Source organism: Apteryx mantelli, chromosome 2 (genome assembly GCF_036417845.1).
Source record: "Apteryx mantelli isolate bAptMan1 chromosome 2, bAptMan1.hap1, whole genome shotgun sequence".
NCBI lineage: Eukaryota > Metazoa > Chordata > Aves > Apterygiformes > Apterygidae > Apteryx > Apteryx mantelli.
The window spans coordinates 113,799,639-113,818,465 of NC_089979.1; the positions used below are offsets into that span (position 1 = coordinate 113,799,639).

At 38.8% G+C, this 18,827-nt stretch overlaps 1 protein-coding gene across 2 annotated transcripts in view; it reads left to right on the plus strand.

The window, feature by feature from the left end:
• Window positions 1-18,827, plus strand: part of ELMO1 (engulfment and cell motility 1) — a 327,195-nt gene that overhangs the window by 146,999 nt on the left and 161,369 nt on the right. For both annotated transcript variants that reach the window (XM_067291248.1, XM_067291249.1), the window contains 2 exons: window positions 5,281-5,385; window positions 18,422-18,530. In XM_067291248.1, the coding sequence (XP_067147349.1) occupies window positions 5,281-5,385; window positions 18,422-18,530 (214 nt within the window). The remainder of the gene's footprint in view (window positions 1-5,280; window positions 5,386-18,421; window positions 18,531-18,827) is intronic.

The window sequence follows — 18,827 nt, forward strand, 5'->3', positions numbered from 1 at the left end:
TTTAGTTAGATTCAAGCGATTTTTATTTGCAAGGAGATAAGCTTTGCAATATATATTAATAGTCTGCATATCAGTCATAAAAATACGACAAAATATACTAATGCTGGTAGAGCATTCCTGGCTAAATATTTGCTGGAACTTGAACCTGGAAAAAGCTAGAAATATTTTACTTAAAAGAAAACTACCGCCCCGTGCGAATGTGCAAACATAATTTGTAAGTCTTCGAAAACTATATCCAGTAGAAATATAGTGGTATTCTTTATATGGAGGATGGAGGGGTGTGTGTGTGTGTGCGCATGTAATTGAAATGACTCATGCTAAATGTATCTTAAAAGATTTTGTGCATATTCTTAAAAGATTGCTGAGCTTAGAGATATCTGACTCAAGATACGTTCTCGGTTTTTGTTATTGTTGTTTTTGTTTTTGTTCCTTTGTTTTAATTCGGGAATACTCCAGGTAAATTTTCATTCTGTTCTAGAGTCACATTGGAAAATCAAAAAATCAGCTTTGGAAGACAGAAATGCATATTTGCATTTTCAGAGAATTATCAATGACAAATCTGTTTGTTATTTCTTGCTTTCCTTGAATGTATAGAGGTTAAAAATTCCCAAGTCGTTGTTGTATCTCATTAAACTGAATGGTGAAAGTTGTGTGCCTGATCTCTTTGAATACAGTGCTGTTAAATAAAAAGATAAGATTATTTCCTCATTATGAATTTTAGCTGACTACCTCTTCACAAATGTTTTTTTATGTAGCATTTTTTCATATTTGTAATTCCTGTGTGAATGAACAGATGGAAACATTTTGTGTGCAAAACTTTGGGAGTAGTTAGAGAAGAGCTAAATGGTGAAGTTGTGTGTTCATTGATACTTCTGACATAAGTTTGTCGATTCATAATTTACTGTAAGTATAATTTAAAGCATTCCTGCCCTCTTGGTTCTAAGTTCTTCCTGAGCAAACATCCATGTATGTACTACTGTAATTTTCTCATTTGACCTAAGGAAGCTTTTGGCATAGGTACTTCGATGATGTAGAACCAGGTGACTAATTTGTTTTCCTTCCTTGTCTGCAAACAGTGGTTTGGATTTAGAAGAAAGAGGAAAATGAGTAAGTACCTGTAATTCAAGCTAGGAGAAAGTGATCAATTGTACTACCTTTGTAGACAGATTGTCGCTTTTCTGTAGATAAAATATTACTGTCTTTGAGGGAGTTCATTTTAGATCGACACCATTTAAATTGGACTCTACTCCAAAGTTCTTCAGATGTTCTGAAGCTGTTTTATTGCCAGTGCTTTTTCAATGCCAGTTCCTACCTGGGAACTTCTCTAGTGTTTTTGTAATACAAACCTCCAGAAGGGAGATGTACAGAAGAGAGTTTGCCCCAAGCTGCTTAGGGGTTGGGAAACTACAAGGTTGCTCTTGCTGTGTAGCACAGCGATTACAGGGTCTAGCACCTACTGCAGCAGCTTTCGGGACAAATTAACATAACAGATTTACAGAGCTGAATGTAGCACTGCTGCAGAATCCATGACAGGCTGTCAATATCTGTCAAGACAAAAATAAGAGACATTTATTCTGTAGTAGGCTGTGTATGCAGGGAAATAAATGGTTTCCGTGCTTCAGCATATTCATGTGGAAGATACTGTTGTTGGGTATTATATAAGGAACTAGTGCTTATTCCATTAGCAGTTATCTACAGACAGTGCACAATTATTGTAATTAAGCATCTCGGCGTAAGGACATGTCTTTTTACCACTGAAATCTATATATCTCTCTGAGATTGCCTTAAAAGCCAAGAATAAGACAGTAGAGCCATTCAGGCCAGAGAGTGAAGCATGCTTTATGCCACTAGGACTGTATGAGAATGCTGGATTGTCAGAACATAATTACTGCACTGAAATTTACTCAGAATAACTGTAATCGTATGGAACATGCCATGTTTTTTTTTATGGCATAAGCAGACATCATTTTGGATTTGCATCTCATGCAAAAGACAAAATTTTCATTTCCACAGTACCTACTAAGCTGCCTACCAAAAACCATCAAGAGTTTGTTTTGTTAACATATACAATATCAGAGCATAAGCTGTTAAATACTGCTCAGATGCTGAAGCTGAAAGATGCATGGATATTATTCAGTCTAATGGAAAAAAATTAAAATTTATTTAAAAAACTGTAGGTAACAAATCTGTTCCCTTAGTATTTTTTTATTATTGGCTTTTGATAAAGAGAAATATGCAGTAGACTTTATACTAAACAGATGACGCTAATATGCCTGAAGTGTTGTGTTCCATATATTTAATAAATTATATTGTAGGTGGGGGTGTTTGCATACTTTTAAATTATTCACTACAGCATTTTAGATAATTTAGCTTTGTATCTCATTTCTGAGCCCACTCTCAATAAGCTAATATTTCAACCACAAGCATTCAACATGTTGAGAAAAGGATGATTTTTAGGGGAGGGAGGGAGAAAGAAGGAAGCAAAGCAGCTGGCATTTCTTTTGGTTTGGAAGAATAATTGAAGATAATGTATTGTTTCACACCTGCCATACTTCTGTCTTCAATCCTTGGCTATTGTCAGCTGGCATAATTATTTATGACTTAACAGAGCTGAAGATCAAGCCCCAGTTATCCTGGTATCAAAAGTGAAAAAAACCCTAAAACCAGACAAAAGTAGCTGGCTATATAGGCTTGACTCAGAAAAAAATAATAGGTGGTGGTGATGGCTTTTTTGATTGAACAGGTAGAACTAAGCAGTGGTAAAAGGCAAAATGAACTATTGTTACTAAATACGAGATTTCTCTTGCTCCTACTGCTTTGTGTTGAAATTTCTACCTAACTTGACATTGTAGAATGGGTTGAAGAAAAGAACTATTTAGGCAATGGTGGGTTAGCTTTTATTTCAATATTCTGCTTGTATTTTAATATTGTTTATAAATACCAGTAAAATGAGTGCTCATAGCTGAACAGCTGGAGAAAGGTGGCTGGGTGTTGATACTCCCTACTTGCCAGGTATTTATCCGAGTATATTCTGTCTGCTCTGAAGCCTGGGGATGAAGAGAGGAGAGTATGTGCAGCCCTATAATGAAGTCCCACTTGGAAGAGGCATTGTACAATTGGTGCTGTGTGGACCCCTCTTGACAGCTTCTCAGGAGTTTTTCCAAGGAAATGGAACTCAATTTTTCAGGGCACAATTTCCCCTCCTGCTTTCTCTCCCCCTACCTTTCAATTTTGAGGGCTCATGATGGGGCTAAGTATCAAGTGGTATTCCCCATCCAGGGCTTGTACTTTGTTATGCCCAAAATGAAGAATGTTTCAAGTGCGTAGAAGGGCCTACTAAGATGTTGCCTTAAAAAGACTGGGTATTGCAGGGTATTTGTGTGTCCGCCAGACCCAGCCTTGCAGAAGATGCACTTTCTGGAATGCTTGAAGATGGCAGGAAGGGAAGTTTTCTCTTCTGTTATCTCACCTCAGAAGCTGAAGTTTGCTGGGCTTGTGATCTGTGTGAAACAGTCTTGTACTGATTGAGTGTTTTGACTGATAAATGTATCACATGTGGTGGAAGGAGGGTTGAGTTGGAGAAATAGCCATGAAGATTTTTGAAGGATTTTTGTTCTCCATTTAGATGAATAGATGAAAGCAGGTTTTGTTTGTTTTTTGTTTTTTAAGTAAAAGATGATGAGTTTTTGGAAAATGTAATCAATTCTATAAGCTTTGTTTTCTGCTTAGACTACTGCCCTTGTACTATGTACTGTTTTCCTTCCTTCCAAAGACAGTTGCATAGGTATTACCCCATAAAACCTAGGATTTGAAATATCCTCTTGATTCCCCATTGCAGAGTGGTGAGCCTAAGATTGTATTGTTTGTATGTCAGTTTGCCTAAACCACAGATGTAAAATGAACAGCTTACACACGCTATCTTCATCCCAAATCCTTTTTCTGCTTTTAAAGTGGCAGTGGTCATTTTAATGTGTAATTTTCTTTTTCTAGTATTTGTGATCTTTTATGTGAATATGAATTGTTGACAGGTTAAAACCAACATCTGTCATACATCTAAAAATAAGACAGGCAAGAGAGAGTAGAATCTCGTCTCACTTTTCTGCAGCTTTTTGGCCTGGCAAAATCAACAAGAGGAAAAGTAGTAAAAACATGTTTTTGTCAGTGAGGTGGGTGGATCAAACCCTGAGTACACAAAAGAAACAGACTGATGGAGGAAGAAATCTGAGGTGATCTTTGCTGTTGTTGCATAGTCAGTTTTCTGATACTAAATGCACTTTTAAAGTTTCTCTCAGCTGGGTTTTGCAGAATAGAAATGCCATTGCTAAGTGACAAGGGAAATCTTCCTGTGTCAGAATGATGACTGGAGCTGGAGACATTGAAAAGGAGATTCTGATAAGAGTGTAGCAGAAGATAAGCTTTTTTGATGGAGTCATACCCCTGGGTCTTCCTTTTTCTGAGCAGCTTCTATATTTCTTAAGAGCCTGCCCATGGTTGGGCAAATGTTCACATCCAAAATTCAAACTACGCAAAACTTATTCAAATGTACATTCATCAAAAGACTGTCTGGGTTAATGAATATTTTGAGAAAGTGTGGTTTTTTTCATCTAAATTGTGAAACTGAACATTTGAAATTTGTAGCTGGGTGTGGAAGCTGGCAAGTTTGAGCAATGTTTGGTATGCTCATTCATTAATTTCATACTTGAAATTCATAGATTCAGAACATAAGAAAAACTTATCTGACTTCTCCAAGGTGAGTCTGATTTTGTACACTCCTGTCTGTGACCCTTTGCGTTCAGGGTTCACAAGATCCAGCAGGTTTAATACAGCTTTTGAATTTAGCAGCTTTTTCTCCTTTTCATGTTTGTTTGTGGGTTGTTTTTTTTTATAGTTCAATAGCAGTTGTATGGATAAGTGTTTTGGTGGCTCTTTGTTTGCATTTTCAAGTAAAAGGTACTTTTAGTCTCTGGTACAACCTATGAGTCTCTCTGCTGTGACAGACCTAAGGTACCTGTGCTTCTAGGGCACTCAACTTTTTAAAAACTCCAGCCTGTAGTTACAGAACTGAATAACTAATACAACAACCACAGAGGTTTGGTATTTGGCTTAATGTTTCTTTGGGGTATGGGCCACTTCCTTGTTGTGTGTTTTCTGCTCAGCAAAAAGAGCTGTATTGCCAGATTTTTTTTGGCAGCAGCATGGTGACATGATGCACATAAAATGTTGGGGAGCTGATAGCTTTTGTGAAGATACTGATGGAGTGATCTTACTATCTTTTTGCAGAATCATGTAAACCCAGCAATGGATTTTACGCAGACCCCTCCAGGAATGCTAGCCCTCGACAATATGCTGTACTTCGCTAAACATCACCAGGATGCTTATATACGGGTAAGGTGTCTTCTCCCTTTCCAGATCTGTGCAGTTCCCTGTTCACATTGATGATAGCCTGTTTACGGTTCCCTTCCAAGAGAAAGTTCAAAATCATGATGCCATTAACAACAATGAACTCTAGACAAGCAAACCATAAAACATTAAAACATGACATGTCTGTAAAAGCTTTGGGAAGATGCAGTGCAACTGCATAGTCTGTCATTGCCTGTCTCAGTAAAATATTACAGAAGCCATGCTACTTTTTGCTTAGGCCTGCAAAAAGAAGGGAAGTGAGCTTGTGCCTTTTTTTGGATGTGTGAAGAGTGTTCATAAAATCAGAAATGAATAATTGCACAGAATTTTCTACCCTCCTCTAAGACTACTAAAAACTAACTTTTCTGAGGAAAGGAGACTTTGACTAGGAAATACCTTGATAACTGACTGTATTGGCAGTATCCTGAGAATTAAGATGCTCCCGCTAAAATTACTTTTGTAGCTGATGTAACACTTGTAGACAAATAGGAAAGAATTATGATTCACTTGTGCACCCTGTTCCTGCTCCTGCCCACTCCTCCTCCTACATTTGTTATTTCAAGAGTAGTTTGAAACAAGTTATATGTTGCTTCCTTACATGAAGAAGCATGCAGCAAAATAATACGTGCACCTGAATAGACCAGCTTTTCCTCACCTTTATTGAAATTGAAGGTTTGCACATGGCAAATATGTCTAGCACATATGGGAAGAGAGGATAAGAAATCAATACTTGAGGAGTCCAGAAAGTCAGAGTTCTGAGACAGTTGGGATGGTTAAACTCCATAAGAAAAGTGGGCACATGCAGACTTGCTTAAAGCAAATAGTATATAACAAGGAGACAGTAGGCACACCATTCATTTCTACTAAAAAAGAATGAACTCTTAAGTTGATATGCAGTATTGTCTAGTTTTTGCTTAAAGCAGGAGAGTGTCAAGGCTGCAAGAGGTTTGTAAAGGGTGTACTGTGATATCCAGGCCAGGGTGACCCATGGACATAGTAGAAGACCACAGGAGTATCAGATTTGCCCTTCAAATATATCTTTCTATCTCAGCCTGAATCTAGCAATAACTATTAAATAAAACTGTGTTAGCATGCAATACAGCAAATGTTTTTTAAACACTATAAATTCCTGAAGTTAGGGTTATTTATATACTGGGCAGTGAGTATTTTTACTAGAAAAACTGTACTGAATTGTAATTTTTGTTTATAAAAAGAGACTTGGATGCTTGTTATCCTCCTTGAAATTTGGTAAGATCTGGGTCGTGCTTCTCCATAGGCTTCTTTTAAGAATAGTGGGGCACCACAGAGAGTAGCCAGTGCTCCCATATGAGAGAGATATTTTTAAGAGGTCTGAAAGACTTCAAAGAGGGCAGAAATTCTGTTGAATGAGAACTTTCATTGTCATCTCTCAATTTTTTTGTATTTTTAATCTTCATGTTGCAAGTGCTGTCTTAAAAATTGAGTTCAGTGTTGCGTATAATTAAGCACTATTTAAAAGGGACTTGGGTCCTGACTCAATTTTGTTTCTCCAGTATAATATTTTTGCTACTGCGCTACTGATCTGAGGGGCTTTGGTGTTATTTTGAGATGTCTGTCTTCATTCTTGAATAGTTCCTGAGACTGTTTGAGTGCCCATGTATTTCCCACTTGAAAAAGAGTACCTGTATCCATGTACAATAGAAGTGCCATACTGAGGCACAGCTGGATTAAATTACTTGCCCAAAGTTGCTTCAGGAACTGTTAATGCACCTGGGTATGCATTAGATTACCCGTCTCTCCTGAGCCCTGCATGGTGCTTATTTTGGAGTCACTGGCATGGTAACTCAGTCATCCATGGCTCTCCGCCTGGTTGTGCTAGCAGCGCGCTGAACTCCGGAGATGAAAGGCACTGCGCAACTCCTAGAGCACTGCTAGCCTTTGATCACAAAAAACACCTACTTTCTTATCTGTTCGGATATGCTTCAACTCCCATACCCAAATTAAAATACCCTCTCTGGTTGAGGTGAAGCTCTGCAAGAAACTGTTAGAGATGCAGACAAGTAATACTCGCATACTGAGCAACTTGTTTGACAGGAGCTCTTCTCTTTTTTTCCCCACAGTTGAGACTAGGAGACAGTTTGCCTTGTAGGAAGAGAAATTATTTTCAGCTTGTCATTTTGCAGTACAGTTAACTGCTGTGCCATGGGGTTAATTCCTAAGGCCCCAAATGAGATAATATCTGTGCTGTGGAATATTTAAAAATTTAGATTGGAAACCAGAATTGGTGTGAAATGAACCTGGAAAATATAAAGCTTTTCCTGACAGAATGTGGTATATTAAGAGAAGACACTATCAGGAAATCATGACTACTATGCTGAGTGTACCCTCAGTACCTCATTTAATGGGCAGTACAAATCACTGCACTCTGACCTGCCACTTTGTTAGGATGCCCCTGCTGCATGGCCCTTTGTAATGTATCTTCTTATATTACTTATTGCCCGCCTTCCCTTCTAACCTCTCCTTATCCAGTCTTTTCAGTAATCTCCATTTTTCTTTCTTGTTCTCCCCCTCATAAATCATTCTATTTTGAATTAATGTGCCTAATAAATGGATTAATTAGGTGGGAAGGGTGTCTGAAGCTGAAGTGCCCTTCAGCTGGGGGCGATGGGGCTCTGAAGACAAGCACCAAACAAAGAATTCATAGTAATAGTAAATGCTATTGCGATGTGTTGAAGAGCATGCGCATGAAGGCAGTGGAGCAGATGGGTAACTGTGCATTTTGGAAAAAAGGAAAGCATTTCAGATGAAAACATGGGGTGTTACACTGCAGAGAAGGAAACAAAAATAACCAAACCTTTTCTCCCTTTTGATTCATATCTACTTTCCCACAATCCATTTCTATTATTCCTCTTTTTCCTGCTGTATGCCTGTTCCTGAAATTACAGTATAAGTTTTCTTTACATGCTGTCTTCCTTTTCCTTTCAGAGAAACAGTGTTATTTTTCTTTATTTGGACTTTGAATTAGTTGTTTTTGAGTCTCACTGTCTGTTTACCATTTAATATGACTGGGGCTTCAAGAAGAAAGGCTGTTTAGTGAAGGAAAAACCCCATGGTTTTCTTTATCCTTAGCTATCGTATTGATTAAAAAATAAAGTTTCTTGTTGAATTAGTTTCCCATTGAGTTAGCTTTTCTTTGCTATTGTTTGGTGCTATCAGTGACTTAAATATAAAGTGCACAGCATTTTTTTCATATTTCACTTAAATAATTGCTATCCTCACAGGCTCTGCTTTTAAAAGGTGGTGACATATAGTACGTGGAATGCACTGATAGAATTAAAACCGAATCTTTGCAAGAAATTTTAAAAGTTTCCACAGGAAAAATTAGCAATTTCCCAAGCTACATAATTACAGGACAGTCAGAGTGTATAATTAAAGTTAACAGTGAAGAAAATGATTGGAATAAAACTTTGTGACAGATAATCTTTTTTTGTTCTTTTGGAGCAGATAAGTTTTCCCCCCAGCTCCTATTTTCTCCTTTCCAGAACTACTTCAGCTTCAAGTTCTACTAATTTTAAAAATAAAATTTTAAGTTACCATTTAAAACAGACTTTATTCAATGCAGACATCTTGAGATTTTCTTTTTGGTGACTTGTAGCAATTTGCCTTTGAAATTTTCCTGAGTATTAAAAGGGTCTGCAGAAAAACCTTTCCATGGAAATCCTATGTCATCGTTGCTATTAGTACCTCGATTTATTGGTGCTTTGTTGTTGACTTCTTTGGGAATTCATGGTACAAGACTTTATTTAGAGCAATTTTGGTTTCAAGATACAATAGAGAGGGAGGTATAAATATATGAAGCCGATATTTTATATGCATATGTGCTTCTATGTAGGTGTTATTCACTTGCATGGGTGTTTTTTTTCATTTTTGTGTGTGTGCACTTCAGTGATTGCCAGTATTGATGTAAAATAATGAGATTTACTTAATTTGTTATAGAGTTCAAGCTAGAAGGAACAAAATGGAGCAAATGCTTTATTTGTAACCCAGAAGAATTTGATAGCTATTTGTTGGCCTGTGTTTAAAGCTGCCCGATTTCTGCCTCAGATGCTTCTAAGGAAATACTAACTTTGCAGTTTTGATAAGTTGACCTCTAAATGTGCAGTTGGCCTCTACTGTTCATCCAGGTATTCTGGATAGGAGGCAGCAAAATCAAAGCTACTCCTCCAGTTGTGAGTGCACTGCTATTCATCTTGGATCTTGGCTAAATTAACAATATTGGGGTAGAAAGAGAAGATGCCATTGGGTAAACTGAATCTATCTTTTAATGTGCAACCATTGAAATATTTTCTTATTTTATGCTTTTCTCACAGGCATCTAAATATAATGAAGAACCTTCAGCAGAGTGGGAGTGTAGGATTTTTATTACAGGTTATTGTTCTTCACAGTAAGTCAACTGTGTCATAGAGAAGCCCTATACTACATTGTCCATGGTGGTGACCACATATCTCATTCGTCTGAATCTGTTTTTGATGATTGACAAGTTGGTGATCTGTCTGCATTTTTCTTACAGGTTTATGATCAGCCATATTCTAACAGGCCTCTGCTTTTTTGAGGGCAGATTGTGTCTTGAGAAGACAATTATTCTGTCTCTTCCTTTTCTTTAAGCTTGTTCCATGAGAGATTGGTTCTTTTGGCAAAAACCACAAAAAAACTAAGTGGCTCCAGTTATGAGTATTGACTATCCATTTGTTTAGATTCAGCTTAGCTGGCTACCCAAGCTTATGCCCAATTCTGTATCATTCATTAGATGAGTAGGCTCTTTATACACGTAGGGAGAATAGGTATTCCTTGCAAAGAAATCATGTTACTGTAGCCTGGAATTTGACTCCCTCATCTGTAGAGGAGAAGTTTGTTTTTTTTTTCCCTTTGCCCATGACTTTTTAAAATATATTTCATGCAAATATTTGTTAAATATTAATTATGAAATTTGTAAACAGTATAAAATATTGTCTACAGGGTGGGAAAACAATGCTGAAATCCATGCTGTAAATTTAAATACTGGCCTTGTTGATCCCTTGGTGTCTTTTATGATGGATCCATTGCTACCACATTTTTGTGAATGACATATAAGGTACTTAGTGATAGGTTTCTAAATTTTCCAGTCTTATCTTTAAAACTTATTTTAAATACTATTAAAATGCTACAAATCTAAACAAAATGTTGGAACTTCAGCTAAGCCAATAGTGGTTTTGATTACCTGAAAATGAAAAATAAAGCCAGTTTAGGGTCAGAAATACAACACCCTCTTTCCCCTGCATCTGCTGAGCTGGAAAAGCAGTTACTCACAGAGCCATGATGCAGAGAGACTTTTTTCCACAGCAGCTATTGGAGCTGCTACTTTTGGGTAATGGAGGAGGGGGTTCTTTTTTTTGAACCCATCAGAAGTGATGGTGGAGGAGTAGGTGCTGTTTGTGAGCCCCGGTGATGCAGACAGGAAGACTGCTGACATTCTGCAAAGACCTTTCAGAACTTTAATGGGTTGAGTCATAGTCAGACTGCGCGCCGTATACTTTCTAACCATGCAGTTGTTGTATAGGAGGCTGCCTACACATCCTTCCGCCAGTTCACAAAGTCTCCTCGTGCCTACTCATTCTAGCCTCATCAGATATGAGTAGTCCAACATATAATTTCAGCACTTTCTGAAATAAAACTGAGCCTGATTTCTGCCATGCTATTTTTCTCCAGAAATGATTGGAAAGGAATGTAATTTATTTCTTTGCTGCTAAAGGTGAAGAGAAAAGTGAGCTCTGTTGCTTTTGTTTTCCTGTTGTGTATCATGGGAGAATACAGTTTTATACATTAGGCCTAAATGTCTAAGCACAGTGGTTCCCAGCCTGTTAACATGTTCTTGCCTTCTTTTTTCTTTACCTTTTTTTCCCCCTATTTTCTGTTCCTGCCTTCTATTCATGTCTAATTTTTGTTTTGCCTGCCTTTTATCTTTTCCTAAGCCTTGTTCAACGTCTCTGCTTTCCCTGCCAACATACAGGGAAATCCTGTGTTTTTAATCCAGGAGCCCATGTCATCAGCTGCAAAATCATGGTGGGGTCCCTTGAGTGAAGAGAAACCAAAGCCTGAAGTGGCTGATTGCAGCGTAAATACGGAGCCAGGTTAATCCTGGGGGCAGAAGAGAATTGTGAGAGAGCTGTGGCACCCCCTGTTAGCATAACCCCATCTGATACGTGCTGTGGGACATATGACAGTGTTGCAGCCCTACGTTTGTTCAGCTCACTTCTCACCATTCACGGCACAACTGAATCTTGCCATGTGTATGGGAGCTGTTGGCAAAATGCGGTCCTTATCCAAAGCACCCAGAAGTTGTTAGGGGTCTAGCTATTGTCTTTGGTAAGTTTTGAATCAGAGCATGAGTTGCAGTGGGAGCATAGGAAGATGATTTGTGCGGCCTTTGTAGAACCACAGTCCCTTCACCTGCAAAACTCCGAGATGTGTATACGTGGGGCAAGAAGAAGAGTGGCTGTGGCATCTCAGAGCTCTTCCCATTTACTCTGTGTCCTGAGGTATTACAATGCCTGTCTCACTGATAAGAGATAAAGGTTCAAGCTTTTGCAATATACCAATACCACAATAATATTATGGCACTGGTGGGACTTGTCTCACTCCATGGAAGAAAAGAAAGAATTCAGAAACTTGCTACATCCTGCAGGTGTTGTAGGTTCCTCCCATCCTCTTCTGTCTTAAGAGAGCAAGGAAGGGGAAGTATTGCCCTCTCACACTTGAATGGGGCGTGTAGGGAGGAAGGATACATGGCCGCTTGTGTTCAAATTGGAATGCTTTTCCTTTCCCTTCCCCTCTGTATGAGTGTATCAGGTTGTCTCCTGGCTGCTTAGCCATATCCTGGGCTCCATGCCTTCTCTTAGTAGCTCTCACTGAGAGTAGCAGACTGCAGTGCACTTTTCACACTATGTTGGTTATTCCCCACTTCTTGCTCATGCTTTTTTGCTCTTTGGGGCTCACATCAGACTCCTAGTGTCTGATCCTTAATGTGGTCCAGTAAAATTAGGTCTCTCTCAAATAAGGCATGGCTTCCTAGCTGAGTTTCTCACGGTCTTCCTAGCTGAGTTTCTCACGTCAGTGGCTCCTTTCCTTTTCTGTTCCAACATCGGTAATAGGCCCCAGCTCTTCCCTCTGGTCTTGGCTTAACAAATGGCAATTCCAGTCCCTTTCTGAGGAAGGCAGACAGAAATGTTGTGGTGTTTTAGTTTTGCCTTAAATAATTTCTGTTATGCCTCAGGAATATGAAGGAAGGCCGAGATAAAGGCGAGAGGAAGCATGGGACATTGAAAATGAAACAGGGGAGATAATACAAGAGGTTAGAAGGGACGATGCCGAGGGAAGGCTCTTAGAAGCACTGATATCGAAGTTAAGAAAAATGACAAGCTGCCTTGGGAGGGAAGCAAAATGGAGAAGAGGAAAATAGAAATTGAGTCTGCCTGCAGTAGAGTCCCTTATCCTTCTCAGGAAGCATATCCTTCTTACTGTTTGCTTCCTGAGGAGTTACTGAAAGCATCTAAATGAAATAGGAATGGCGAAGCCTGCCATAAGTGATAAGAAAGCTTACGAAAAGGTAAAGCAGAGTGCCAAGAAAAGGAAGAGGAACCCTGCAATTCTTTGGCATTAAAATGCTGCCAGACTGTTCGTGTTGGATCTAGGGAGGTTTTTACCATCTTAACTAACCAACTCTCTGAACTTCTTGGTATTAACCTACTGTGGACTGCTAGAAAACTCAGCCTCTGTTAATGTAGGATCATTTTAGATAGGACTATAAAGTAGGTGTAGGGGAATGCTCCTTTGTAATAGTGCAGCAGTGTGTGTTGAATTGTCTGTTGTGGGATTTATTATAAGTATTGCTGCAGTTATAGTAGATCTTGTAGTCTTTTATTTTCTGTATTTACTTTCTAGTCATAATGCATCTCTATTCTAGTGCCAAGCTCATAGTTCAGGAATCTAAAAATTACATCTGCAATTTCTGTGGGGTCGTGTACTGGGAGCCAATTTTATCTTTAATATAAAGGATTAAGGGATTGGCTAAGTGGATTTTCCCAATGAAGGAAGATTGTCTGGTGGTTTCTTCCTCCTGTTTTTTGATGGGGAAGCTTCTGAAGATGATACCTGTTTTAAAAACTCTGTTCTTTGTCAGTCATTAGCTGTCAGTTGAAGGAAAAAGCTTCATTTTTGAAGCTGATGCAAATTTTTAAGTCCATGGTAGTCAAATGTGGAAAATACTTCATTTAGTCCATTGCCTCCCTGAAGGTCTGTTTTATGCTTCTGGGATAGTGATAGACTCAATGAATAATTCAGTGGAAGATTATAAAGGAACAATTTGAATTTTCCTACCATGAAGTTAGTATTTTGATTTTGTTTTCTCTGCTTCTCGAGCTTTTGTGTTATTCTTCTGTGATCTTGGCATGACACTTGAATTTGTTATATTATTGTCCATGCCATTGGTACATAGATTGTAAAAGAAGGTGGCTGTTCTTTGGGTGATGCTGAACACCATTAATTATAATACAATGGAAAGTATATAAGATCTTGCTTTCAGAAACAAGAACCAAACATATTTCCTAAGGAAGAATATTCCTTTCTGTACCTTTTGAAATGTGTTGTTGGACAATTGGATGTTGGGGGGCTGCCTCCTGCTTGCTGAAAAGATTTTGGCTTCAGAGAAAACAGGGTGTTTTAGGCAATTCATATTGCTAACTCAATTCCCCAGAAAATTCAGCTGTCAGCAGTTGCTTACCAGCCCTGTCTGAAATGTCTGCCTTGGGAAACAATACCAAGCCTTCATTTCTCTGTCTGGTTACTCCTTGGTTTTGTTTGGTAATTGGGAAATGTTTCCCTTCCATTTATGACAGGAGTTCGTAAATGAGAGAGGAGAAGTATCTACATTAGATGCATTAAAAATAAAACTGTACAGATCTGTATTCTACTTCAAGTGTTTGTCCAATTCACATGCCTGAATAGGCTGCGAAGTTTCATCTGTAAAAATGCCAAAAAATGGATAACTAACATTGGCTTTCTTAAAAATGCAAGGAGTTGAAATTTTAAAAACACTCTAAGCATCTTCCTTTCTCCTCAGCTATCAGTCAGTTCAACTCCTCCTTCTTGTGATTCAATTTCATTCTCTGTCCTCATTCTCTGTCTGTCTCTTTCTCTCTCTTTCCCTCCACCTCCCCCCATATTTTCTGGGCTGCAATAGATTTTTCTGTTCTTTTTTCACTTCATCTGTTTTCTCACCAACTCTCCGTACTGTCTTGCTCTTTGGTATCTTTTCTCACTCAAACTTCTCATGTTTGTGCTCTCTTGGTAATTTTCTTTTACTTTGTTTTTTTTCCTTGAGATTTTTCTGTTTTTTGTTTGTTTTTGCTTTTCCCTAAAAATCCTTATTTGCTGTTGAGTGTTGCAAATTGCAGTTTTTTTCTGCTCTGCATTATAGCAGTGGACAGTAGTGATCAAAGGAACAGGGAGGGAGAGAAGACTATATGCAGCATTTACTACTAGTGTATTGTGAGATGGGTTTTGATTTTGTCTGTAACGGCGTACGAGAAGCCATGTTTCCATATGGGGGCTTCCCAGTTCTGTAGCTCTAAAAAGAGTGAATAAAAGAAGCAGCAGCTGCAGTAGATACCTAATATCAAAGTACAGGGCAGTCAAGCATCCCAGAGCTGAGGTAGGATGGAGGGAAGCTAGTCTCAGTGCTGGACTTGTCCCATCATGTTCATGGAGGCTGCCTCGAAATACTTGCTCCCCTGAGCAAAATTAGCTCCTGTGCCTGCAGATTGTGAAATGGCTGGTGGATCTGGAGCTCACTGGGGATGTGTGAGGGAGAGGAGGAGAAAGATAACAGGGTGCAGCCACTTCATGAGCATTAATGATAGACCTCCACTTGAATGAAGGTTGTGTGGGCTTGTTGACTTCCTTGCTACTTTCTTTTCCTTGGGAAAATAATTGTTGTGATAGAAATGTGAATTAAGCCAGCATTACACACTGTAGGCATGCACAAGTATTTTCAGTCTAGAGCTGTGTGTTATGTTTCTTTCCCTGTTATAGTTTTCACCAGCTTACTAAGCAAACATGTCCGTTCTGCTTATTTCTCCTCTGTAACCAGATTGATCAAGGAAATAACATTAAAATCACACCCTTATCAGCTGTATTTATAGCATTTTACTTTGGAATAGGATATGAGTTGCTAAGTCATGAAAAGTATGTTACAAATATACTAATGAATGTTGTAAATCTGTTGCCAGGATTAGAAATGATTTCTCTTTGGGCATTTATAAGAGCCTCTTTTTTTTTTTTTTTTTTTTTTTTTGCCATTGCTGTTTCTTATAGAATACTAGTATCTGCAACTGTCAAATTTGCCTACATATATTTAGAGGTAGTGAAGGCTCTTCCATCTTCACTTTTTGCAGAAATGTAACATGTCAGCTCTGCCTTATTTTGCACAGCAAATGCTAAAAGACGGATGCTTGCAGAGTGTGAATGAGGCTTATTCCGAAGCTACTTTATATATTGACTACTCAAATTGCCATTTAATTTGCTGTATAGCAATACACAGTGCCTTAACTATTTCTCTGGCATTCTTATTGATTGCTGTAATTCTGCCTTACATTATATGCATATGTGGTGTCACCATTAAATATTTATGCGCTCATGAAATGTTAATATGTCGGGTTAATGTGAAACTCAACAAAACACTTTTGCCAGAAGCGAGCAAGAATGCTGATCTTAGTGCTTCTCTTCCCCTCCCCCTTACCCTTTCATTTTGCCTCTTCATTGATTTTTATTACCCATGTTTCTCTGCTGTATCTTAATCTGTGTCAAAGCAGCCCCCTGCTCCAGTATGCAGATTTTGTGTTTTATTATGTGAGAGATAAAAAACGTAATAATAAAACAAGAGGAGTGATCTCGGGAGGTGTTGAGACACAGCATTACATTGCACTTGTGCTACTCTCTCATTGCCCCTGTGTTTGGTATGGAAATGTAGCGCTATCCTCCATGAAAGAGACTGAAGCAGCATGACTCATCCCTAATGCAAAGTCATATTCACATGTTCCTTGAAGGGTGGCTGCAGCAATGTAAAACAAAAATTGCAGGGGTGTTTCTTTGATTTGGTACAACTGTTATCCAGATATGACATGGAACAATTAGATGTAATTTAACCCAAAACTTTTAGAAGGAAAAGAGACTCCTCTAGGCAGAGTGGTGAACATGATTCTGACACTGCCCTGTTGGAAAAGCCTAGTAAAAATTGGTAAGGGTCAAATAGCTATCAAATCCCCAATGGCTTCCTAAGAGTCTGTGGGAAGTCCAAGTGGTAAAATAAAATGACAGAGGAGATTGTGTGTTCTTCAGAAAGCAAAACAAAGCAGTCACACACTCTCATAACACAGAGAGCAAACATTTTTTTCATGATCCCGGGTGATGGGTAGGGTCAGTAACAGCTGGAAGCTCTTCATGCCATTTGTGCAGTAGGACTAAAATAGGTGCTTCATGGCAAAGAGGCTTTGGCATACTATGTGAAGCGGGTTCTTGCTCTTCCCACTCTCACCTTGATCTGCTTCACAGGGAAGGTTTCTATGCATGTGAGAGCATGAATATGCAACATTTGCAGCTAAGATCTAAGGAGGGAGAGAAAGGTTTTGCTGGCATCTAGCGATGCTTCAGTCCGCTTCACCACCACCACCACCACTGTGTTTTGGGCTACGTTCCAGCCTTCGAGCCTTTTAGAAATCATGGTTTAGTGGAAATTCCAGGCTGTTTAGAAAGGAGCGTGGAATTTTCTGGTTTATTGTTTTGGAAGTTTTCCTTACCACAAAAATTAAAGATTAAAAAAAAATGTGGTGAAGATGAGAGCTAAGAAGAGAGGAGGAGTGCAAACTGGAGAGCAGTGTCTAAACACCTGTTTGTGAAGAAAATTTAGAGAGCCTCTGAGGTTCTCTGGTGCTTGGCAAAATCTTTTACCTTTTGAAGTGCATTTTCTTCCTTTCTCCCTCCACCCCCAAGGCTGTGCAGCAGCTGCTTAGGGTGTGTGTTTTGGTTCCTTTTTAAAGCTGGTGGGAAAGTTTGTTACTACAAAGCCAATTCTTACTGCAAATCTGAGCATTTCTTTTTTTCAGACCCTATTTTGTTCTCTTTTCAGGCTCGCAGCTTCAGTGAAATCTGTAGTGTTGTCATAACTCATATTGTTCATCTCTACCGTGGAATATTTTGTCTGTTTGCAGTGCCGGTGAAAGTTCTATCACAAATGTATCTGATACTGCAGAACTTGAGTGCAAAATTGTTCAAGAAATTCTTTTTCGCCAATTATTTTGCAATGTCACTTAACAGAGAACACAAAGGCTCTTCTTGAGCTGCTTTTGGAGCATTCAGAAGCTTGATACAAAAGTGATAGCTCACTGAAATGCTTTGCATGTAAGCATAAGTTTCTCCCATAGTAAAGAAAATGAGCACATCATCTTTCCCTAACTGTGGACTTCAGTTTGATTTTTGACATTTGGACCTTTTTTGGAGCCTGAATCCAGATATGCTGTTTTGTCCTACCTGTTAAAAAGTTCCTTCTAGGGATGTGTTCATGCTTATAAATTATTAAATCCAATTTCCTTTAACCAGTGAATTTAAAATGAAGCATCTTCTGTTTCTTGGACTTCTACTGCAATTTCTCCAAGCAGAGGAGCAACGTTGTGTAGGAATGGCAAAGCTTCAGAGTCAGCCCTGAAGCAGCACTGGTTCTGCACCCCTGACTGTCTCGGGCATAGGCAGACATTTATTTTTTATTGATATTGTTCCCCCCCCCCTTAGCTCTTTTCTGCCCTGTCATTTAGCTGGAGGGTATGCTAAGGTTTATGAAAACAGAGTCTCCACAAAGAGTTTCCTGGTATACATTGTATATGCTGGACATGGAAGACAGTACTTCAACTCACGTGTTCTTCAAACTGATTATTTTCCATTTTGATTCCTAATTCAGATTGTCCTGGAAAACAGTAGTCGAGAAGACAAGCATGAATGCCCATTTGGCCGGAGTAGCATTGAGCTGACAAAGATGCTGTGCGAAATACTGAAAGTAGGAGAGCTACGTAAGTTGGCCTGTTTATTTGACCTCTAAGAACCATAGAATGACTTCAGTGATACCTGAAGTTTATTTCAAGGATTTTCTGCTGGGAATCGTTTTTGAATGTGGTTATGTATTGAACACCAACACTCAAAATGACTTTGCCCTTTTTTCAGTGCTTCTTACTAATTTGCGAGCATTCCAGGGATTAGGGTGGAATAGGGGAAACGGGCATCCGGCCTTTGAATCTCTCCTATGTGAAGCTGGACAGCTACATCATTTCTTGAGAGATCTGTTCCTTTCACATTTGGGCGATTTGGTT